This window comes from Mastacembelus armatus, chromosome 20, assembly GCF_900324485.2.
Source record: "Mastacembelus armatus chromosome 20, fMasArm1.2, whole genome shotgun sequence".
Lineage (NCBI taxonomy): Eukaryota > Metazoa > Chordata > Actinopteri > Synbranchiformes > Mastacembelidae > Mastacembelus > Mastacembelus armatus.
Genome location: NC_046652.1, coordinates 4,039,544 through 4,065,727, shown reverse-complemented (window position 1 = coordinate 4,065,727; position 26,184 = coordinate 4,039,544). Strand labels below are relative to the sequence as shown.

General features: G+C 38.0%; 1 protein-coding gene across 7 annotated transcripts in view; it reads right to left on the bottom strand.

Annotated features, from left to right (window-relative positions):
- Positions 1 to 26,184, bottom strand: part of ctnnd2a (catenin (cadherin-associated protein), delta 2a) — a 258,555-nt gene that overhangs the window by 118,712 nt on the left and 113,659 nt on the right. For 6 of the 7 annotated variants that reach the window (XR_003294714.2, XR_003294713.2, XM_026291760.2 and 3 more), the window contains exons 7-11: positions 21,883 to 21,937; positions 21,266 to 21,470; positions 20,749 to 20,866; positions 18,810 to 18,942; positions 14,920 to 15,093 (exon numbers count right to left, since the gene is read on the bottom strand). Coding sequence is in view for 5 of the 7 variants with exons in the window: in XM_026291760.2 (XP_026147545.1) it covers positions 14,920 to 15,093; positions 18,810 to 18,942; positions 20,749 to 20,866; positions 21,266 to 21,470; positions 21,883 to 21,937 (685 nt within the window). In the remaining 2 variants the exon portion in view is untranslated. The remainder of the gene's footprint in view (positions 1 to 14,919; positions 15,094 to 18,809; positions 18,943 to 20,748; positions 20,867 to 21,265; positions 21,471 to 21,882; positions 21,938 to 26,184) is intronic. The other variant, XM_026291758.2, reaches the window with a different exon arrangement.

Below are 26,184 nucleotides of genomic sequence, written 5' to 3'. Positions count from 1 at the left end.
ACACACACACACACACATCTGACCTGTCCCAGCAATTTAGTCCATGCCATAGACTGAACCAATGCTTAATAATTCTTTGTCAAAACTCTTATCTAATTTCTTCAGCCTGGTAAACTCAATTGGCAAAGAGAACCTTTGGGATGATGTAACCACATTAGCATTTTTAACATCCTCACTCTAAAATCAGGTTAACAAATATCTTGCCAGCCAGACAGTAAAAAATTTAACTTTCAGTCAGCCATGCAATGAGCATGACGCTGAAGGCTGTATGAGCTCTTCTACTGATGCCCCAAATTTGACAAAGAGCCAAAGAATTCGACAGGGAAAGAGAAACAGTAAGTAAGCCTGGGAAACAGAAAGAAACAGCTAAGAGATGAAGGATAGAGCTTTAGTTTAGAGGGGAGCCAAACCAAAGGCGAGGAAGAAACAGAATCGAGGGTGTAGGAAGGTAATGAAGCAGAGTTTCTCCCATCAGAGGCAAATTCCAGTCTTTTTCGTACACTTTAAATTGTGTCTATGGTGTGTGTGTATTTCTGAACGTGTCATTAGTAGCTCGAACTTTAGGTTAATATCACTGTTGTCTGTGTGCGCTCACACCTAAATTAAATGAACCTTGTGAAAGAGGAAGTGGGAGAAAGTGAAAAAAGGAGATATTGTTGAGATATTGTGATATGAACAGAGATGTCCTTCAGAGAGAGCTGACGTTGAAAGGAAAATGGAAAGAAAACATATGGAATAGAGAGAGATGTTGACTAAAAAGACAGAGAAAACCCCCAAAAACATTTTCTCATTTTATTTTGACATTCTGCTGCTTTCCCATGCTTCTTTGTACATTCAGTTGTCTTTTTCACTCAATCTTTCAATCTGCTTTCCCTCTTTACTTTAAGACCTACCTTAAGTAAATGCAGTGCTGCTGAATTTATCATTTGCTCTGGTAATGGTGTGTTCTGACTGATAACTTCGACCTTTGGAGCCAATATCACTGGCTAAAATCAACATGTGGGAACCTATTCATGCATGTGTATATGCCATTGTGTATATATTTGTTTGTACATTTGTCCTTATGAGAACCAGCTGAAGTGTGAAATTATAATGTCAGTGATTTTTTTTAAAAAAATGTCTTATACAAAGACTAAAATTGACAATGAGTTTTGTATATTCACAGTAATGTCTGTGAACCCAGATCCTGATTTACAGTAGTTTATTACTATGTGCCATAAACCTCCATTGCTGCTACAGTGAGCTACACCGGTGCACTGGGTTACGTTTCTTTTTTTCTGACAAAAAAGGAGGAAGAAACATGCCACCCAGTGCAGAAGTATTTTCAAAACCAGATTCTATATTCAGAGATATTACAATTAATACATAAAATATATTTATGATATGATAGGCCCTCAGAAGTATGGTATGACAGACACATACATGCATGAGTGTTAGAAGGTTTTTCCTTCATGAATTTGCTAAATAACCTGTAAGAGGCACACTCTCTGTGTTATTTCATGAATATTAATCAAATCCTAAAATGCTGCGTGTGTATACAAACACACTCAGACACACACATGCATGCTGCACTCACACGTCTCACACCTAACGCTCTGGCAGCGTGAAATTGTGTTTGAGAAGAAATAAAAGGGCGGGTGTGTCTTTGTATTCCCTTGCTTTTTGCACAGAGTAAACAAATTGCGGCTGTGCTCCTACTGGCAGATTAGTGATGGGAAGGGAAATTCTATTAGTCATTTGACACAGTGATACCTCTGCAATTAGCCAACCAGCTGAGGGGTCAGCTACCTTAGAGTGGAACTGACTTTTTCTATGGGCTCCTGAAATGAGGGAGCTCTCTCTGAATGTACAAGAGATGGAAAAATGCAAGGACGGAGGGAAGGAAAGGAAACTATAGGAGGATCCAACCAAACTTTGAATGTTTATCTTCCTTTCTCATTCTTTCATTTCTTCTGCCTCCACTTTTTTCAGTCCTACTCTGACTCTGTCGCTGTTATTTTCATCATTCCTTCACCCTTTTCTTTCTCTTCTTTTTGTCTCTCTAGATCATTCCCTCTCCGTCCATCCATCCATCCATCTTTTTTCTTTCCAATTGCATTTTAACCTTTTCTTTGAATTCACTGACCTCCTTCTCATGCTATATATTCACTCTCTCTCTGCTTCAATTTTTTTGTCTGTTATACTCTTCATCATTCATTCATTTCATGTTGTTGTCTCCTTTTTACCCTGACCCCCTTCTGTCTCTCTTCCTCTCTCCCTCTTTTGTGGCTGTAGTAGGATCAGAGCTGAGGACATGTCTTTTCTCTTGACATGCTTCAGCGCTCAGCACGATTCCACAATACGACTCAGTACAGTTTCTATCTCTTGTCACACACACATATAGACACACACATGCACACAAATCTCTAAAAATGCAAATAATTGACATGAACTAAACACGCATGTCTGCAAAACATATTTTTCTAATGCATTAAGACCATGCAACAGCATGCACACACATCCTTACTTTCAACAGACACAGTAAGTAAGAAAGCACAAATACACACACAAATGCACACACTGCTTGGATATTGAGAAGAGTACTAAATAATTTGCCCCTCTGTTTACCCCTGAGAGAGCCCCTAGGCCAATACACAGCTCTTGATGTGGAACACTGGAAGATATCCAAAGAAACTCCTTTGCACTACTTGATCACATATAAGGACTTTTACAGGAAACTTGTTTACAACCTATAGTAGCATACTTGCAATGTCCTGCTTTGCTTGCTATCGCTGACTGGACACTGACTACAGTGGTTGTATGCCCCTTCAACTCTGCACAGGAGAGAGGCTCTCTCTCTTATGTGGCAAGATATATATATATATATATTTAAAAAACAAGCACTGCAAAGACAGATTTGTTTTCATCATATCAGGTCTTTGCTTGCGCAAAATGTCACTGTTTATAGGAAAAAACTCTAGCATAAGAATATATAACACTTAAAAATACACTGCAGCTCAGTCCTTAACACTGTTGCCTCACAGCAAGGATTCAAATTTGAGGCTTTTCTATGAAGTTTGCATCTCCCCTGCGTATATATGGGTTTCCTCCAGGTTTCATATTTTTATGCAGGTTAGTTGGATTGGACACTCTATTATCGAGGTAGATTGTGAATTTCATTTCCCTTGTGTACCCTGCCTCTCACCCGTTGTGTGATGAAATAAGCTCCAGGCTTGAATATAATAACTGTAGGGACATCACAGTTAATGTTATCATGACTTACTAATATAACACATTTGAATTCAAGTCACTCTAAATAATAGTCAGATAGTGACAGTAAAATGAGTTGATGAAATAATAAGCAAAAATGTGCTTTTAAGATTTTTTTGTCAGGTGGATTGTTGATGAGAGATACTCTAATACTGTCGTGAAGTGAGAAAAACCGTGCACAAATGTAATACAACTGTGAATCAATTAATGAATGGCATGTTTTAAACAGCAGATACCAAAATTTAATTTAATGAAGACAATGTTTCAGTTTCATATGCATCTGTTTAATCTCTGAGGACAAAAGCAATTAATCAGTGCTGATAAAACATGTTAATCATGGAAACTGAGACAGCACAGGACACAAGTATACTGTGTGTATGTGGATGTGTCTCTGTATGCTAGTAGTATTTGCCGTGCACGATATAAGCAGTATTTGTAGCCAGTAGTTGTGTGCACACATGAATTCACACATTTTGCATTTCACAGTGTGTATTTGTGTATTTGTGTTGTGGGGTTACCAACAGCAACTTAAACTTACATTTAGGAAGTACCATATGTTTTCACAGGGGAAAGAATTTGTGCTGATCTGTAGAGTAAGTCAGATGCTTTGAGCTGGTAATTAAAGCTTTCTGAGGCTTCAGCAGAAACTCACTTAAATATTATCCAAGTTTAAAGTATAATTCACATGAATACAACTTTTTGTCCACTAAGTTGAATGTTCCAACCTACTGTGTGTCATAGTTGTACTGCCTGTCACAGTTCAGTTCATAAGTTTGAAAACTGTTTGATTACTACAGAGAAATTTCATCTAAAAAATTGACATAAATCAATTTTTTCTTGTTCCTCCTTCTTTGGTCCAATTTTCTTTCCTTCTTCACCAAAACACAGATTAGACCTTGTTTTTCAATAGAGAAGTGACTGCAGAATGATGGATATTAACTGGACATTTAACAAGTGGAGTAAACATAATTTTACTGGTGTTTAAATCAGTGTTTATACCTTTAGATCGTTAATGGTATAGTTGCCGGTATTTAAGTAAGTAGGAGGAATTCAGTTCAGGATGAGGTTGAGATGGGAAACTGATTTTTCATCTCCAGAACAGATGGTCAGTGTTAGTTTAATTAGCTCTGAGTTAATTCACTCATTCATGCATGTTCTCCCTGTGCTTGTGTGGGTTTTCTCCAGGTACTCTGGTTTCCTCTCACAGTCCAAAAACATGTATGTCAGGTTGATTGGTGACTCTAAATTGCCCATAGGAGTGAGTGTGAGTGTGTGAGGTTGTTTGTCTCTATGTGGTCCTGTGATGGACTGGTGACCTGTCCAGGGTGTACCCCTGCCTTTCACCCAAAGACAGCTGGGATAGGCTCCAGCAGATCCCTGTGACCCTGATTAAGGAATAAGCGGGTATAGATAATGGATGGATGGATAATTCAAATTGAACTGATTACTGAACTGCCCCTTTGTAATTGCAAATTGCATGACCACACTGCATACTGAAGAGTCAATACAAATGGCAATTGCAATATTCAATTGCCATTTCAATAAAGAGGCCAAATCACTTCCACAGAGCCTTATAATCTAGTGGTGCTATAAATAATGTGTGACTTAATGCACATTTGTGATAAAGAGTCAATAAGTTAACATGGTTAAATTTTTTTCAGCATAGTTAATTACTTCATTATTTTGCAGAGTTGCATTTCCCTAATGGATGATAATGTTTTAGCTAATGTATTAGCTGGTTTGTTACTTTAATTTATTAAGTCTATTTATTCAGATGGAGCTTAATGGGGACAAAGTGCTGCTAGAAAGAGCATGTTTGTTTAAATCTATGATTGTAACCTAATGATTTTTGTTGTTAGAAAGTGTCTAGGTTAAATCAGGGTAAAATGTAGACATCTGTCATACAACATACCAACAGCTTTTAATATCTTTGTCTGTACATTTAATATGTCATCAGGATAATGTCAGACCATTTGCTGCCTATATTCACAATCTCACATATAAACTACCTTTACTTGAGTTTTTAAATTTGCAGGCCTGAACTGACAAACAGAAAGCATATAGATATTTGCTTTGAGCTGAGGATGAAAAAATGCAGTGTATTAGTCTACTAACATTTAAATGTGAGCAGAGATCGCTTTCTGTCCACTCATGATCTTAAAATAACAAAGTACTGGATTATAATCTTACCACGTTTTATATCTTCCTCCACCAGTGAAAAAAAGGTTTAATATGTGCTTTTATATGGACCATATGAGTGAGGAAATGAAACAGCTTGTCAGACAGCTCTTCTGATTTAACAGGATGGAGGAGATACAGAGAAAGTCAGGCTTTGTTGAAGAAAACCTGCCAGTCAGATTCACACAATAAGCTACTTTCACTGACTCAGTTAAAGTGATCTTCAATGACCCCGGGAGAACAAACTCTGTGTTTTCATTTAACCTGTTTTCTGCTATACCACCCTTGAATTTACTTTGTAAATATATAGTAGATTTCTGTCAAAATTATACACAGATCATTTTCTTTTTGACTATAACAATGACATATTGACTGCAGCTTCTGAGCGCCACCCTGTAATTCAATCACAGTTATTTTGGTTTTGAACTCATGCACTGTCCTTACAGAAATATATTCTTCATGTAACTCATAAAATAGCATCTGACTTGAAGATACTTTTAGAAAATATATTGCTTTGTGGTGAAGTACCAGGTAGAATGCAAAAGGCTATATGTCGGTTATCAAATATCCAACACAAAGTCAAACCTCCCTCTCTATATTGGTGCAAATCAATCAGGACTGTTGATCAGGAACAGCAAAAGCCATATCAACACAAACTCCTTACCATGTTATCAGGACAACAGACTCATTCATGGCCATGCAAAGTGCATCTGAAAGTCTTTATGTACACAGCCATATTCTACTCTCTCCCTCCTTTAGATATGAGAGTGCATGCTCTCTGTGGATCAAAAAACCAAAAGACTCTAATTCATTTCAAGGACAAAGTACTCACTGATCAGCCACTACCTTAAAGCCACTTGCTCAACACTGTGTAGGTCCCCCTCATGCTGCCAGAACAGCTCTAATCCTCCACAAGACCTTGAGGACCACAAGTCCTCAAGACCCGCATCTTCTGGTGTCTGACACCAAGATGTGAACAGCACATTCTTCAAGCCCTGTAAATTATAAGGTGGCCCTTCGTGGCCCTTCCATGGATTAGACTTGTTTTTCCCTCATATCCCACCTCTTCCCCAGGTGGACTGTGAACATGCACCCAGGCCTTCACTCTGATATAAAATTAGACATGAGTCATGACACCAGGCCACCATTCAGTGTTATTCACTTTACCTATTGCTATTGGTGTTATTGCTGTGGTTGATTGGTATACGTCTTCTGAAATGTTGATTTGATAAATTTTGTTCACAGCATTTGTCATCTTGACATGTAATATCTAATGATTCTTAATTTAGCATTCATGTCAAATGTCACCATTTCTAATTAAGTTAAATGTCAGAATGTGTAAGTGGTTTACAATGTGCACTTCCTGGTGTCAATTTAATCCTCGAAACCACAGACTGCCTATCTACAGTCATCATTTGACAATGCATAGTTTCTAGTTTTGCAAACCATCTTACAGATGAAATCTGTCAAGCAAATAAATTGCTTCCTTAAAACTAACATCCATCTGAGCACAATTTTTAGATCCTTGTCCACAAAGAATCTACTCTCTTTTTTAGCTTTTTTGCTTTTTCTTCAGTTTCATCAGAATCATTGTCAGTTTGTCAGTATACAACAGAGAAGGGTGAACATCTAAAACAGAACATTGATTTTTATTTAGTTTGCTAGAAAAAAAATTTCTGTGCTTCACTGCATCACTGAGAAGCACAGAACTAAGTAAATAAAAAATAAACAGTCATTGTTTTTCTCTTTGTGAGAAAACAGCAAAATCTAGTGAGCCACTATACTCTTACACATATTTTCTTTTATGAGTGTATGAACAAATGCATGTACAGTACATGTATGTAGGAATGCATGTACATCAGAGTAACTGACTTAAAGTACATGTACGTGAGTGTTTTGCATAATTTGTGTATCTCAATAAAACACACACAAAAGAAATGATCTGAGAATAATGTAGTGTCTGTAACAGTCAGAGCGCATAGTGAGAATGTAATGCAGCTCATTTGTCGCACTGTGATTGGCTGAGTAACTAGATGTAAGCTACCTCCAGTTGAGTCCTTTATTAATTCAGGCTCTCTGAAAGTGCACCAGGAGCCGTTTTGTAAAGTTATTGCTCCGTGATGGCTGCTGTCTGGACACTGACTGACATCTGTGGCAGACAGTGGCTGTTCTTCTGTTATTTAGTCTATAACCCCTGTAGAATTACAGCAGTCAATCAAAGACAACATTTCAGAAAAAGGACTGAAATAATACAATGTAAAATGATTCTATTAGACTATATCAAGGGCACTAATAGATGTTCCCCCATAGCAAACTGACAACATGTCTTTTGGCAGAATGACACAAAAGCAGTGACAATAACCCATTTACTTTAAAGTATTCTGGCAGGACAGTAGAAGCAGTAAATTAAATGCCAGAACTTTCCTTGAACATTAGCTTAATGCACTGATTATTGTTACAAGACATAACGTTTATTAACTTCTGCTACTGCTCTTGGCAAGGTAATGAATTATTAACCTTACCAGTGCTCAGTTATGAGAGAAGTAGCCACTAGCTGGCTGGTTGTGTGTTGACCGGTGTCTGTCCAGAGCATGAAATGCAACACTCTGCACTTAGAGTAATAATTACATTAAAACCATATATTATTTTGGCCATGCAATAACTACAGCTCCAAACATGAAGAACTGCAGAAAGAGTTATCTGAGCATGCATGTGATCTCTGTATAAATCACTTAAAAAAGCAGAAGACATCAGATTTTGTGATGTTTTTGGAAATTCTAATTAAAGAAATGGCAAAAACCAAGCAACATGCAGTAACATTTTGCAAGTAAGACGTTATATTACGATATTTTACTTTCACAAATGCGCTAAATTAAGATGTAAAGGCAGATCCTACATGCTAATTTTCTCTCTCTCTCTCTTCTCATTACTAACAATGTACACACCCACATTTTAAGTTTAAGATTTCAGTATCCAAACTCTATGGCAGGCAGTCATTTTGCTCATTTTAACTCTCCACCCTGTCTCAAACACAGACACACACATGTGTGCACCTGCATACTTAACATGCTGTAGGTATGGATGCAACACACACACGTCTATAGATAGTTGTGCTTTCATCAGCATTATGCTCATTTTTGCCTGGGTTTGTTATGCCTATGGTACTGACTGTTGTGTTAAATCCTTGGTGGGTAATAAATGCTATTAAATTGTTCTACATGGTGTTATTGTAGTTTTTGCCTAATGTTATTTGACGCCAGCCACTGCAATGAATAGACTCCAAATTACCTTCAATACATTATTGTTCTATTTGGTGTTATAAATCTGGTTATAATTACATGTTAATTTAAATGCTAATAATTTTCCTAGATTTCCCAGTTATTTGTGATGCCAATTAATAATTAAGATTCCAAATTTGTGGTTAACCATGTAGAGACAGAATTTTTATGTGGCTGATACATGTAATCAGACTGATTTATGAGACTAGTCTTAACATTTCACATTAGGACATGCAGTATATACTGAATGGTAAACTCTGTCAGGCCTACCTGTAGTAACTACATGGGAGTGGGATAGTGATGACCCTTAGTCCCACAGGGGCCTTCTTTCCAAATCAGTGGACAGTATTATCAGTAATATTGCCAAAGGTAGAAGTACTGAATCAGAAAATAAGAGAAATGCCACATGTAGTCCAGAGGTTATTGTTTTAAGCCATATAATATTCTTTATGACAGGACTGCAACACATGTTCTTGTCACTATAATCAACAATGAGGTTATCATTTAGGGATTCTGTGTATACAGTCCAGAGTTTCTCCAGATACTGGGAAAGAGCTGTCTGTATCAGGTGCTGTATCAGCCAACAGTGATTCATAAAACAACCCAGGTGTTAGTGACCTTTACTACCCATTTATCACTGTAAAACTACAGCCATTTAAAGCTATAATCCACACAGTAAACTGCCAAAGTGGAATAACATCCACATCACTTCTGTACGAAGTAGAGCACATGCCATGAATCTGACTTTATCAATAAATAATTTTACTGCAGCAGCAACAGCCAAACCTGCAGCAAAATACCATCCTCAGCATCACCAATCTGACCTCAGTATGAATAACATCAGTGGCTTTGACTAAGATGAGCAGAACAATTTACAACCATGAATCCACTGCATTAAATTACTTTTTCTGTCACTCTTGAGAAGTTCTTATTTATCTAGCTCTGTGTTTCTCAATGACAGCTGGTCCAGCTCCAAGACTGTGACTTATTCAGGTTGTGTGTGCTTTTAGTCCTGGCCTTGTATGAACAGTGATGACACAAGGAAAAATACAGTGAAAAAGTAAAATGTAACTAACCACATCAGCTCTTCAGGTGCTGCTGGGTTATTGGTCTGGGAAACTCCAGGTTACAACTTAAGTTCCAGTGGTGGAAACACCAGTGAAGAAAATGAAATACTATAATTTAAATATATGTAGCCATATGTATTAGAGTGTCCTAAATCATTAAATAATAGTGTCAAACTAAATTTATAATGATCTTATGAGTTGTTTTATATGGGGCCTTGGTGATTGTGTACCTTGGCTTGTCTGCCTCATCCTGCCCCTTATAAATACTTGTTATTCTATATAAAGAAACTTCCCATGAGTCATTTACACTGTAAACTCAGGTGGATTTCCCTATTTGCCTATGGTGACTGATGATGTTAGATGGTGGTAATCACTTTGTGTATTATCCTTTGTCCAAACAAAGAACAAACCATATTTTGCCTAATTGAGCTGTATATGATCAAATATTGGACCCACTTCTCTACAAGAGAACTTTACTAACTTCTAGAGTCTGCAGTAAATAGACAGATGATAAATCCAAATGCAATTGTGACAGTTCCCCAACTTTAACCATGTTTTCACTATTGTCTCCATGACAAAAAGTTCTGGCATGTGTGCAGATAGAAGGATTCTGTGGGACAAATACTAAGGTAAATAACTCACAAACATATTTTCATTTAGTAACTTTACCATCAACATTCTGCAGAGGCACGTTATCCTTTGTGGGACAGTTGTTTTTTGACCATAGACAATTTTTCAAACTATATTAAGAGCAATTTGATCAAGCCAATGAGAGTGACAGACTGAACTGGCCACCACAGTCATCTGATCTAAACCTAACTGCTACAGGTTGTGATGAGTTGAACTGCAGAGTGAAGGAAAAAGCAGCCAACAAGTGATCAGCATTCGGTAAAGCCTGAAAGACTCCTGGAACAGCATTCCAGTTGACTATGTCATGGAGCTGGTGCAAACCCAGTATCAAAGCAAAAGATGGCTGATACAAAGGACCTGAACTTCAAAACATAATATGCATTTTTTTACATATTTTTTGATATGTTCATCAAATACAGTAAAACTTGCAACACTAACAACACTTTGCTAAATTATATTTCTAAAGTCAATGGAAAGTCAGTAGAAAAGACACAATAGAAACATATTTATACTCTAACAAAAACAGAAAAATAAGAAAACAATCCTACTTTGATTTTGAGAAACACCAGAACACACACACCCACACACACACTTGCAATTATGCAATAGAGTTGATCCCTTGTCATGAGAACTTCAATAACCTAATCTAATGAGGAAATGTGTAAGTGTGATCGCCTTGTTTGGAATTGTTCTAACACCACAACCTTGCGGCATTCATCTGAAAATTGAGGGCAAACAAAATAAAGTAAAAAAAGAATAAATCATTATTCATCTGCACTGATCAGAATCACACCAAATATATATCCCCATATCAAGAATTTAGACATAGACACATAACAACTTAGGTTTAAACTCTTAATTAATGAATGAATTGATTAAAGTTTAAACTCTTAAGTTATTTGCATTTGGCTTTTTCATAATGAATCATATCCAAGTGTTCCAATTATCTCCCCTGAGAAACAGTCTCAATAATATTGACAGGAACTATCATATACACATTAACTTAAATTAAAGTTTCAGATATGCAAGGCTCTTACATGGCAAAGCTTTCAGAGTAGGCACTGAATAAAGTAATGTCCATTGCACTGTTGGCAGGTGTCAAGGCACAAACACTGGAACAAAACTACTGCCGTGACCAGAGTGGTGTTTCTGTGGTGATAGAAATGTGTTGTAAAGTGCATGTACTCTATGCCACAAAATGCAAATTCCCAGATTTGTTTCCCATATAGCTCTATATCATTTGGTTATATGAATCAGTTAATGGCTGAGAAAATATACCAGGGATTAGTGACTATTGATCGAAGAATTTGAGTCTATCTCCTCCAAAGATACTGCAGGCAGCAATGTTAAACTACATAACACCTCTTATCAACAGCAATAGCTCAACCCGGCTACTAGATGCACTTGACAAATAGCCATGGCAGTGAATCTACCCATTCCTACTGTTGCCACTTTAGCTACGTACCAGCCTGATGTTAAGCTATTAAAGAGAAAAAGTGCCACAACCACTCAGAGCTCCTGTTATTCCCAGTGGTTACAGTCATTAATACAATCCAAGATAGCTTTCATGACAAAAGTAGGGAAGATACAAAGGCAAAAATCTAAGAACAAATGCTAGACTGGAAGGAATGGAAGGAAAACACAGAGAACAAGGAGGGGGGGTCAGAGGAAAGGAGAGTAAAGGGGGCATGAAAGAAGGTGTGAAAGTTAAAGGATTTAACTGATGGACACTGTCTTTTTAATTAACAGAGGCTCTGATAGAAGATGTAAAGGAGGAAAAATAAAAGAAAGAGAAAGGCAGAGATTCATATAAAAAGAGGAAAAAAATAATGAGAAGCAGAGAAAGAGAGAGAACGAGAATGATGTCAAAAAAGACGGAGACTGTAGGAAAAAGAAAGCATAGTGACACAGTGTAGGCTAATCTCAGCAACAGTATCTTTTGGGAAAATAAACAAAGGTGTAAACCACATCTTGGGGCTTTTTCTTGTTGCAACTGTTTTTACCAGAACGCTGTGTATGCATGCGTGTGTGGTAGAGGGCATGCAGGAATAATCACTTGAAATAGGCCACATTAACCTACAGTTCTCTAAGGTACTGGCCTGGTTTAATCCAAGAATGAAACGTTGCACATCACACCCTGCACAGAGTCATAGTGGAAAACACACAACACACACACACACACACACACAAACACACAAACGTATAAATTGAGCTGTAAAGAGTTGGGAGCAATAGACACTGAGCAAACATGTTGTAATGTGTTGTTCTAAAAAAAGGACCTGTTTTAGCTTTAATGTAGTGATGCCCAATGTCGTACAAAAAATGTAGGAGATTTCGTGGGACGGTTGCTGGAGTTTGTGTTTAGGAGGTTGAATTCAAATTTGAAGTACAGCCTTGACCTTATGTCTTTATGTCCTGTTTCTCACCACTCTGTCCTGAACTACATCAGCAAACACTACTATAAAATTAGTGCAGGTACAGTATAACTATGCTGACTATTGATTTTGTTGTATCATGCAATGCTTCTTCATAGTTAAGTGTCCAGTTAAGTAATGTGATGGGCCACACAGTCAGTGATTCTGCTTCATTTGAGTTCAAGTGCCTTATTTAAATTGAGCTCACAATGGGCATCATATATAGTCCTACTGATTACAGCTTTGTAAATTTTGGTGTGAAAAACACCTTCCTTCGCTTTTCACCAAAAGAATGACTTAAAGCATTAATTACATTGATCCATGCCAGCTTAATGAACCAATAATGTGAGCCTGCCATTGCCAAGAAGAGGCACTATGACATAATTAATGACTTACTGCTCACTATGTCAGCACAGCCTTTATCAGTTCATTATGTGCTATAATTCTGTGCATTATGAATCCTCATTAGACAACCTTCTACTTACTGCACATGCTATTCATATGACTTTTAAAACATGCTGCACTAGGGCCGAGCCTTAATTCATTGGCTCAGTGACTTCAAGGCTGTGTTTATCTTTGGTGTTTTGATTTACTGCTGTAGATATATATGCCAAGCACAGTAGGGCTAGGATTGTTTATGAAAAAGGCTCATGCTGATATACACTGATGGAGGATTTAGCTCAAACAAGATGAGACAATCTATTAAAATACTGTGTCATTGGAAAATTGCATTGTAAACTCCAAGCGTTGCAATTAAATGTACATGGGCTAATCCACAGCCTATTGATTTTTGTAACTGCAGTACAGATCTTCTGTGAGTTTTCTAATATCCATCCATTGAAACTACAGATACAAGAAACTTTAAATTATAGATAACAGTTCTCTGTACACTTCTGAAGGGCACTTATTTAATTAAATCCTTCTTGCAAAGACAATCCTATTACTGTATGCACTGTCCAGTATTTCACCAAGAGTAATCAATGAAATATCCCACAATAATAAAAGCAAACCCTATGCCCACCCCCCCAACTCAGAAATATGCTTCAAAAACTACACACTGATCTTAAAGGCAATTCTCACTCAGTCAAATGGATCAACTCAAACACAAGTCTGGAGTGGCATATTTACTGCTATGATTCTGACCCAAATGCTAATGATAGCTATTAAGGCTAGGCTGGTTAATGACATCGAGGGAGCTGTTAAGGTGGCGTGACTGACTTGGGTGTTTTCATGTGGGTATGATACGGTAATGGGATTAATACAGCGTACCTAAACCCACATTGAGATAAGCGCAATGAGGCCCTATTAAAAATACATTGCTGGCAACAATGGAGTTACAGAGGGAGAGGGTGAGAATGAGTGTGTCTGACTGTGTGAATTTGATAAAAAAAAATGTGCCCAACTATACTTCATTCGCAATTGGAAAAAAACATGAAGCACTCAAACTGTGTACTACTAAGTAACAAATGTGTCAGTGATGGCCTTTATTATTCTCTTTATTCTTTACGCCATTATTTTTCTCTACATTGTTTGGACCCAGTTGTTGGAAATGTGCAGGACTTGCTATGCACAGCACAAAGAAGGAGCCTTAACCAAAACAGGAAAAGGACTGTAATGTTCTGTTTGTTATATTAGATATGAAAGATAGCTTATCCAAAAAACATCTAACTAATACAATACCTCAGATATGAACACCTATCAGACGTCATATGAAAAGATATTGTGCTGCTGAACGTTGCATTTATTATGTATGCCTCACCGTGGGCAAGTTTGCATCACTTAAAATGAGGTGGGTGTACGCTACGTGACTGACAACATGATGTAAACTTATTATCTAATTTAGCTTACAATGAACACATCTTTTGCCTCCTCATATAAGCTGGTTCTGTGATTAGGTTTCCATAAAGACAAATCTTGTTTGTTGTTTGTCTGTCACATGTATCTGTAGGAATTGGGTGCTGGCCACATAAAATATACTATTAAAGATGAAAAAATACTTAATTTTGTGTTTACCAAATGTTATATGATGCACAGCACATCACAAGAAGTGAAAGAAAACAGAAAAGTGCTGAAATGAAACTAAAAATGCAGCAAGAGCCTTACCGGTGTTGTTGCGATAAGAGCCTGTGTCTGGCCCCTGGCTCTGGCTAAGGCTCCTCATGGGGCCCTTGTTGTGGTAGACACGTTCTTCATAGATAGGATCTATGTGGTGCTCTGGAGACCCCAAGGGCCGAAGGGGTTCCTGACTGTGCTGACTACTGTAGGAGCCTCGAGAGCCTGAAGAAAATATAGGGAAAGAAAAAAAAAAGCGTAAGGATTATAGGGAGAGAGACGATGAAAGAAAGATGACAAAATGAGGGAGAGACTAATGTGAGATAGGTTACAGAAAGGAAGAAACTGTGGTAAAAAGAAAATAAACAGATGGAGTTTAAGTAAGTAAGCAAAAAGGAAGGAAAAATAGTGGAGGGATGATAGATCCCAATTTGATGCAGGAAATACAAAGAAAGTGGAAGGCAAAGGTGATGGTAAGGAGGCAGATGATGGAGAGGTACTGAGTATCAAACAAAGAGATTACAGAAATAAATGAACTAGATAAAAAGATAAATGAAATAGATGAAAAGGAACAGGTGTAGAGACACTGGGCAAAAGACAATAACAGAGATGAGAAAGAAAGGAAAGGAAACAGCACTCACTTAACACAAGCAGGCCTATGTGAGTTGTCTGTTTTTAGATGTCTTATTTTTATTGCTAAATGCTAAAGGACGTATAAGGTTAAGAGTATGTATATGAACGGTAAAGATGGTAGAGGGTTGACTATATCTTTTTTTCTTCATCTGCACTTGCAACACATTGCTAGTCATCAGCTATAACGCAATGAGATGTAAAATAACTGACAGCAGGCATTTGTTCATTACACAGCAGACGAAATGTAACGTAAGGTAGAGGCCTCCCCCTGAAAACACAAAGAATTAGGAAACTATGAGGCATTTTAAAGTAAGTCAGCAGGGCTTTGGCGACTTGGCAGAAGATAAAGTGAGAAGACATGTACATACTCATACATGCAGACTTAGAGAAACCTATGAGTAACTGAGAGACAGAGAGATGGTCCAGTGGAGCTAATGTTATATTGCATTACCAATCGTGGCAAGTCGCATGCCAAGGATTTTCCAGTGAATAAAGCGGGAAGAGTGCAGGGCTACAAGATCACATCATAAATAAATGCATTCAACCATTCTAGTGGGATCCAGTGTCTATTTTTTGTCTTAACTGTCCAACAAAACAGAGAAGTTATTAAACAAGAGCCAGTCTCCACTTTCTGTACTATTATACTAATGAAGTGATGGTTTGCCTCATTATACCTGTCTTGAGCATGACTTGAGCAAAGAGGCTACTGCATTTTGCACACCTGTGTCTTCCTTTAAATTACTAACTGGCCTGTTCACCTCCCTTTCTAACGAAAAGGTAGACTGCCTCCTGTCACACTCTACTAGCAAGCCAAACAGAGAAGAGGGAGTGAGAAACCAAGATAGTCAGAATATGCATGAAGGGATGCTAATCAGATTCATTGACAGACCCATCAACGGTATTACACATCCCAGCTATGTCTTCAGACCAGGCCTTTCATCTTTGAAGTCCCAGTTAGTCAGTTTTATTTCTGTTTTGACTCAAAATGGCAAATTGGACTGATTTTTGTTGTAAAGGGAGAAGTTATTTTTAAAAGGGAATATAGAATCATGTATTCAGAAAAAAAACAAGATGCCCCCCATCATGTTTCATTCAATAAAATATTTAAAATGTAAGTAAAAATGCTGGTTCTTCAATGCCTCACAGACCTGTTTGTGTAGTTATAAATAAAGCAAATTAAATTATGACCTACAGTGCAAAAATGAGATACAAAATTAAAAACCAAACCAACAAGCATTTCCATTCTTTGTTCTCTGTGTAAATATTCACAAGCTGTAATATTACCAGGAGAGGGCGAGGTAATATGAACATGAGAGATAGTCAAATCAAAAATAGAACAGGACATTACATATATTCAAATATCCCAGTGATCACTGCTTTGCCTGAGGCTCTAATGTCAATGCCAATGCGCACCATATCTAAATGTTATTTACTAATAACCATTCATTATCTCTATTTGCTAAAATAGTTTGATCATTCATTTTCTTCAAATAAGTATTAGTAGGACCACTATGGCAATATTTATACACAGATGACTCTATTACCTAAGCCTGTCGTGCAGAAATTAGGGAAAGAGGGAATGTCTTTTTAGGCTATTTCTGTTTTACACAGCTTAACTCCACTGTAGAGTATGTGCTGTAGAGCTGTTAAGTACCTCTCCAACCAGGCTACTCCAATGAACTCTGCTGTGCTTTTTCCAGGATGATGCCACCCACTGGGAATAAGCAAACCTCTGATTAACAGGATCTACAAATAACTGTTGGTTGGTAGGATTTTGGAAATATGTTGAGGACCAGAAATTGCAATAAATTAAAGTTAAGTATTTGATTGCAATTTTCTTACATTTCCAATTTAGAAGCTGCCTTTAAATTGTTCTGGTACAAACAACCACAGTATGGTATTTTGAGCTCATGAAAGCAGATTGTGATAAACATATGACCCAGGGTGGCTTATTATTGTGACAATCTGAAGTCTTTTCTCCACTGGGAGTCATGCTCAGTCTTTTTCATTCACAAGCTCAGGAGACATGAAACCCCAAGCATGCTTCAAAATTAGCAACGCCTAGGGTTATGTTTTACCCTCAGGGTAAAGCATGAAGGTGACGTTCTTCATCAATATAGCCTCAGGTTCAAAGGAATAATCAATTAAACTCACTCTAAAGCTTAAAAACACTGATTCCTGGTTCACCAATATCACTCTTTTCAAATATCTCATTACTGTGCATGAAAATATGAATTGCTGAACCTATGGCAAAGGACACTGTAACAGAGCCATTAATATGACTTTTACCAGGGCTCAGTCTTGGCAGAGATCTTTACTATATAATTAGTAGAGGAGCCATTTGTCAAAAGCACAGATTGTAAAAGAAGAGGGCTATATAAAACTACTTTTTGTCTGACTGACACTTGTAATACAAGCCTTTATATTTTAAGGCTTTTGAAGCACTTGGCTACATTAAATATTTAATTCAAACAGGTGCAGAAATCCAATCTCAACTAAAACCTTTACTATGCACCAGGTCAACATTGAAGAAGACTACTTGACCCGACACTTATTTGTGGAATTTCTCCTCATGTCTGCAGGGGGTACTCTGGCTTGCAACCAAAGTCCAAACACATGCAGGTTAGGCTAACTGGTAACTCTAAATTGCCTGTAGGTGTGAAAGTGAGTTTTTGTCTCAACGTGTCAGTCCTGTGACAAACTGGCAATTTGTCCACTGGGTACCCTGCTTCTCACCCAGAATCAGCTGGGATTGGCTCCAGCTCCACCATCACCCTTGATAGGATAAGCAGTAGATAATGAATGGCCCATGAACTATGAGTAAGTGGCACAACACATTTTCATTTTGGATTGATGTTCAGCTCAGTTTTGTCAAATGAGAGAGCCATTAACTAGTTAATGCAACTACTGAAGCAAACAGAAGTCATTGCAATACGTCTAGCTGTCCTAGACACAGTATTGATCTTACCTGAGGACATAAGAGTCTGTATCACTGTAATCTTCTTAAAACAGGTTTCTGTCAAATGACCCTGTTCTTAAGCCACTCATAATTTGCAGTGTAACTGCCAAACACCTAGTTCATTCATTCTGATATTTATAAAGGGCACCGAGATCCTCTGACATTTCTTTTTAAGTATAAACAACTGCTGTTATATAAAGCAGACACTCCAGCTATAAAACATTTGTGAAACAGTTCCTAACATCCTTTACTACTGTACTTACAACACAGTTGGTTTAAGAGGAGTTGCTCATTTGTTTGTGTTAGCGTTTAAGTGCATTTAAAACAACATGAGTGTTGGAACTCCAACCTGAGAGGCTGCCAGGTCTTTGCAGTGTGGCAGTAGCGTAAAGCTCGTGAGAGATCTTGTACTGGTCCGAAGTGTGGTGAGCTGCCAGCCGCTTTGGAGACAGAGTGGCATAGTTCCCTATGCCTGAACTCATCTGCAAAGACAATAGTTTTTTGTTTGAAATACTGTGTATAAGCTAAGACAATCTGCTGAGTTAAGTTAATGTACAGTGGGTACGGAAAGTATTCAGACCACTTTAAATTTTTCACTCTTTGTGTCATTGCAGCCATTTGCCAAAATCAAAAAAGTTCATTTTATTTCTCATTAATGTACACTCAGCACCCCATCTTGACAGAAAAAAACTGAAATGTAGAAATTTTTGCAAATTTATTAAAAAAGAACAACTGAAATATCACATGGTCATAAGTATTCAGACCCTGTGCTCAGTATTGAGTAGAAGCACCCTTTTGAGCTAGTACAGCCATGAGTCTTCTTGGGAATGATGCAACAAGTGTTTCACACCTGGATTTGGGGATCCTCTGCCATTCTTCCTTGCAGATCCTCTCCAGTTCTGTCAGGTTGGATGGTGAACGTTGGTGGACAGCCATTTTCAGGTCTCTCCAGAGATGCTCAATTGGGTTTAGGTCAGGGCTCTGGCTGGGCCAGTCAAGAACGGTCACAGAGTTGTTCCGAAGCCCCTCCTTTGTTATTTTAGCTGTGTGCTTAGGGTCATTGTCCTGTTGAAAGGTGAACCTTCGGCCCAGTCTGAGGTCCTGAGCACTCTGGAAGAGGTTTTCTTCCAGGATATCTCTGTACTTGGTCGCATTCATCTTTCCTTCAATTGCAACCAGTCGTCCTGTCCCTGCATCTGAAAAACACCCCCACAACATGATGCTCCCACCACCATGTTTCACTGTAGGGATTGTATTGGGCAGGTGATGAGCAGTGCCTGGTTTTCCCCACACATACCGCTTAGAATTAACGCCAAAAAGTTCAATCTTGGTCTCATCAGACCAGAGAATCTTATTTCTCATAGTCTGGGAGTCCTTCATGTGTTTTTTGGCAAACTCTATGTGGGCTTTCATGTGTCTTGCACCGAGGAGAGGCTTCCGTCGGGCCACTCTGCCATAAAGCCCCGACTGGTGGAGGGCTGCAGTGATAGTTGACTTTGTGGAACTTTCTCCCATCTCCCTACTGCATCTCTGGAGCTCAGCCACAGTGATCTTTGGGTTCTTCTTTACCTCTCTCACCAAGGCTCTTCTCCCACGATTGCTCAGTTTGGCTGGACGGCCAGATCTAGGAAGAGTTCTGGTCGTCCCAAACTTTTTCCATTTGAGGATTATGGAGGCCACTGTGCTCTTAGGAACCTTGAGTGCTGCAGAAATTCTTTTGTAACCTTGGCCAGATCTGTGCCTTGCCACAATTCTGTCTCTGAGCTCCTTGGGCAGTTCCTTCGACCTCATGATTCTCATTTGCTCTGACATGCACTGTGAGATGTAAGGTCTTATATAGACAGGTGTGTGCCTTTCCTAATCAAGTCCAATCAGTTTAATTAAACACAGCTGGACTCCAATGAAGGAGCAGAACCATCTCAAGGAGGATCAGAAGAAATGGACAGCATGTGAGTTAAATATGAGTGTCACTGCAAAGGGTCTGAATACCATGTGATATTTCAGTTTTTCTTTTTTAATAAATTTGCAAAAATTTCTACATTTCTGTTTTTTTCTGTCAAGATGGGGTGCTGAGTGTACATTAATGAGAAATAAAATGAACTTTTTTGATTTTGGCAAATGGCTGCAATGACGCAAAGAGTGAAAAATTTAAAGGGGTCTGATTACTTTCCGTACCCACTGTAATGTAATGTGCAATTTAGTCCTGTTAGATTGCAGTGTGTTGGCAGCCAAATATGTAACAGCTAATATGTTTTTTTTGTTTGGTTCAGACTTGTAAACTTCTGTACCTGGTGAAGAGGGGACGATGATGAGCCGGTCCCTCCCCCTGCTGCTGTAGAGTTGGGTGGAGATGCCACCCTCACGGGAGACCTGCCCCCTCCTGCTGTTGTCACAGCAACTGTGGTGCTGGAAGACAAATAATGTCATTTGTCTGAAAAATAATGACTTCAAATGATTCCTGCCATTTCACATAATGAAAACTGTCATATGCTTCACTATTATTGTATGTGTGTAGCATGTTATTTTATGGAAATGTCTTCAGAGATTGGATCACAAAACTATGAAGAGTCTTCTCTTTCCATTTAATCTTTTCTAACCTATCACCATTTTGTTTTTTGGTTTTTTTCTCTCAGTCTATCTGTAAACCTATGAATGAGACTGATGTATTAAAAAAGTAATTATTTCAAATGTCATCTCCTTTATCCATGTTCACCACCTTTTAAGCCTGTTTGTGACAAGAGCATAAATGGCATCAGCTGCAAAACATCAAAATCAATACCACTGTCTCTCTCAGTGTGGCTCTACCTGTAAGACTTGGCCAGCCGGTTAGCAGGAGACTGTTTGCTGGGAGAGGAGGAGGAAGGCAGTCGTTGAGTGGTAGAGTATCCCGCTGTGTCAGATGCTGATCCGAGGCGCTGGAGTTTACTAGGGGAACCAGACCCTGAGCCACCTCCAGACAAAGGGGAACTGACACGCTGGGCAGGCAAAGTGGAGCTGGAGTAGTAGATACCTGGAGAAAAAAAGAAGGGTGAGAAAACTCATTAAACACAGAAAGCAGAAGAATGACTCAGAATATAGTGATGCTGAGGTCAATAACTTAAAGTTGAGTAACAGGCAGGTCATTCTAAAGCAAAAGGGTGACATTTTAGAGTGGGCAAATCACAGAGACAGAAAATATTTAAAAACCTACACATCTGATTCCGCGCTGATTGTCTTGGAAAATGTTGCATAAAAATAACAATATATACTGTACTACAGTAAAATCTACTGCTGACAACATTTTTTCTAGTTCCCATACAAGTCTGTCATTCTATCCAAATATAATTCAGTGTAGTAATTATTTTGTATTATTATATAAATGTGTCTCCATGAAGAAACAGAAAAGAACAGAAAAGAAGTAGAGGTAGGATGTAGGTTTTTACCTGACCCTGCACCAGTTTGTGAATGTTGCTGCTGGGCTGCACGACTAGATGTCACCTGACGGGATGTGGGAGAACACAGAGTGAGGGAGAGAAAAATAGCCATGACAGGAAAAAGGGATGAATCGAGGGAAAGATTAGTGGGAGAGAGAAGTTAGAAGGGGGAAAGGGGAGAAACAGAGTTAAGAAATGTGGGATAAAAGAGAATAAAGAGTAGTGACCCTCAGTAATTTTTATATACAATGAGTTTAGTCAAACCCTTGAGGATTCCTAAATGAACCTAGAGTTGCTAGTACTGAAATCCCCAAGGAAAATGAAGAGGTGATTCAAACAGACTCATAGAAGCAGACTATAAAGTCCATAGAGCTCAGCTGAGTGACATAATTTCTCACACAGTCTTCTTGCACCACCTACTCAATAAAATGATTGCATAGTTCATAGTATATTTATATCATCATTTCTATTATCTCTCATAAACTCCAGTATTCACACATATTTAAAGTAGCTGAATCTCTAATCATATACAGTAAAAGTATAAGACAAATCCAAACAGGGCAGTGGAAAGAAATTCCAAATTTAGCCTGAACCACTATCTCGTACCCCTTTGATTCTAATATGCAATGAATTCCTTACAGACATAAAGTTGTGTGCCAGTGTGTAAGTTAGGATGTGAGGCGATGTTATATTGTAACACATATCACATGCTGGTCTATCCTAATATATTCTCTTTATCCTTAATATAGTCTCCAGAGACAGTAGGAGGGAGATATGCCAGTGATCCACAGAGCCCCATATAGCTTTATGTTGATGCTTAAAGCCATAAAGGTCATTCAAATACATTATTACTACCCTGACATGGTTGCAGTTGTACAAGGCCACATTATGCAAGCACAGACTGAGTGAGTCACCTTGGAGCACTGTCATCACTGCATATACAGAAGTTACACCCATACAATCAGAGTAACTGAAACACTCACATCTTATGTTTCTTATTATTAAACTATCAAATTAAGTAGAAATTGATATTTTGATTAGTTTTCATATCTAAACACTTATGCAAACACACTTAGAAATGTATAATTGCAACAAGCATAAGATCCTCAATGCCTCATAACATAGAAACAAAACTACTCACATACCCACACATAAATAATATGCTACAGTATGTTTCTCCCTGTTTTTAAGTGTGTATTTTTGCATCTATCTATCTACTGAAGCAAGCACATATATATGTATATATATATATGCCTCTCACCTTCTGACACTCAAAGAATGAAAAATCACTAAAATGCATAGTAAATACATAAATTCATGGTCATCTATGGAGCTCTTCCTACATTGTCAGCCTACATGTTGTGTAGATATGCAGGTGCTTATTAGAGAGTATTACAGAGTACTACTGCCTTGGGATGCTAAGGCCAACCTGACCCCCACATGGTGAAAATAAGATAAAATAAGACAGGATAAGATAAACTTTATTCAGCCCAGAGGGGAAATTCAGGCAACAAATCCAAGTAAAAACTGTAACTTAACCTGGATTAATTATAAAGAATAGAATTAACTTTTACTTTGAAACCAATAACCCTCGATAGCAAATATTCTGGTAAAATTTGTCGAAATCTGTGCTCATATTGTCAGAGATAAAAACATACCAACAAAAAACTAAACAATAGTAACAAACTAAGCTTCCTAACATTTCTATTTTGATAGCAGCTCCTTCCTAACAAGACTATTTATGTCTTTAATGGTTAAAACATGCAATTTATTTGATCTTTCCTATAAAATGAGAAACCTGGTGTTACCAAGACTTAAGATATTAAGTATTAAATAACTTCATACATGTATGATGCATGTATATTGAGCATTGTCAGATGGCTAAAATGAATACTGTAAAATGTTTAAATACATCATTATCCATCATTGTACTATAATATCCCAGTTAAATTATACTATGTTGTCTTATATTTGGAATTGCAGCTTAACAGAGATAACTTGAATTAGCTTCAGTTGTTAAAAAAAGTACACCTTAGTATTTGACATGTCAATGGAACAAATACTAGGTGCACATATAAAAGTGCCCTGCAGCATGTAAATAATATTCTTTAAGATATATTTGTTTGTATACTCATGGGAAACAATTATTACAGAAATATGTCTATAAACAATCAAAAATTGATCTTAATCGTGATGTGAGCACAGGGCACATCATAAGAATGTCTTAGGTTATGAATTTAAGTGAGCGATCTGACTGAGACGCTGGTGACATGCAAAAGGATAAGGCTTAATGTTACTTGACTGTGTTCAACACATGTTCTACAGTAATCAAGAAACAAAGTGAGACAGAGATGAACTTTAGAGTGATGAAGTGGTGGGTGAATGAATAAATAGATGAATGATACATAAATAAATGGATAGATGGATTCAGCAGGTAAATAAATGATGAGTATAGGTGAATTGTTGGCTGAGTTAACAAATAGCAAGTAAGCCTGATACACTGTGTATCGGGGAGCCCTTTCTCGATCTCAGTCTGTCATCTTGCAGTGCTGCTTCTTTTCTCCTCAACTAAAACAGTGGGATGTTTGAGGTGCCATGTATCCATGAATTATTAAACTAAGCCTCTCAGGGTTATAAATATCCTACAGAGAAGCAGCAACATGTAGGCCTTTCACTTTCTCTCTTACTCTCCTTGAAAGAGTCACTTTTGCAAACTTTAAACACACTGTATGTACTCGTGTATAAACAGGGTAGCAAGGGTGCACATAAAACACCCCCAAGTGCATATGCACCCCAAGCCACCACCCACACACACAACTGTACAAGCCTGCAGAAACACTAACTACAACATGCATGTACTGCACATGCATGAAAGCTACACCTGCCCATCTAGCAGCATTGGCATGTGTAAAGCTATTCATGAGCAACAAACCCTGCTGACAACACTGGCCCCATTACACTGACAAGCCAAAAAACATCAGAGAGGAGAATACATACACACACACACACACACACACCGGCAACACACACGCTTGTGCTCACACAGGCAGAGATGGTAAGCAGGGAGGACAGGGAAGGAAGAGGGGAGAAAGAAAAAGAGGGCAGGAACACTGCACTACAAGGAGGAAAAGAAATATTATAGAATTCCTAATGCAGAAGGAATAAAAAAACTTTCCCTTATCCATTCATCTATATGTTTGTTTTCTACATCTGTCTTTGCCTGCTGTATTTTTATTACGAGGAGCAATGGAAGCTTTCTCTGAAATCAGCCCTGAAATGAGCTTTGGTGAGACTATAAGGAGGGAAATGAATAAAAATCTGTACACAAACATATATCACCTATTGAATATTTCTCTCCAAAAATACACATGCACATAAGCAAACAAACACACATACAAACACAGATTGTGTACATTTGGCCTTGATACCAACAATACTTTAATAAACCACACAAGCAGCTCAGGGTGCCTGTTTGGAAGTATTTGAGTGTACTTGTGAGAACATTTATCAATGATATGTTAAGGACATAAAAATTGGAAATAATTTATGCCCACAGACAAATTTTTCTTGCGGTATCTCTATTTATCAACCCACTACTGTGATTAATATTGGACTTAGTCCCTGACTTTTTTCCCCCCAAGTCCTTAAAAACAAGACACTCGCAGACTCACTGTGCAATCGTCTCCTCATTTTGGTCTATGAGATTCTGATTACCTGTCTCTTCTAAAACAGCTTTAAGGAATTTGCCTAACCCTGTCTCTCATCTCCTCCAACACAGAGACAAAATACTATTGATTGCTTGAAAAGCCAGTTGTAGTATTGGACTACACCACTTCAATAAGACTAATGAAATGCATTCTATACAAAATATACACACTGATCTGCTCGACTCAACTGTGATTATCAACAAATCCACATTTAGTGAGAATCCAAATTCAATGTAGATGGAGAAGCACAATGCAAGACATAGTATGGAAAAAGGGGGTAGAGGAAAAAAAAGGGCGATGTTCGCTTAGTCTGTGATGGAAAACTGGAGCGGCAGCCAGGAATCTGAAAACATGCATATACACTATATCTCGACACTGTGTCGATCCTCAAAGGCCTGCATGGCTTCAGTAAACAAACAAGTACAATGCAAGTAAGAGGACTCTTTTCAGGTGAGTTACCTTCACAGTCAAAATCCTCTGACGTCAAATATTAAAATTCTCTGGGGCTCAGCCTAGTGTACAAACTGAAAGCCAAGTTTTCTTAGAACAAGCACTAAAGTTTACACAAATCACAGGTGTTAAGATCTTAGTCCTACTATTTTTT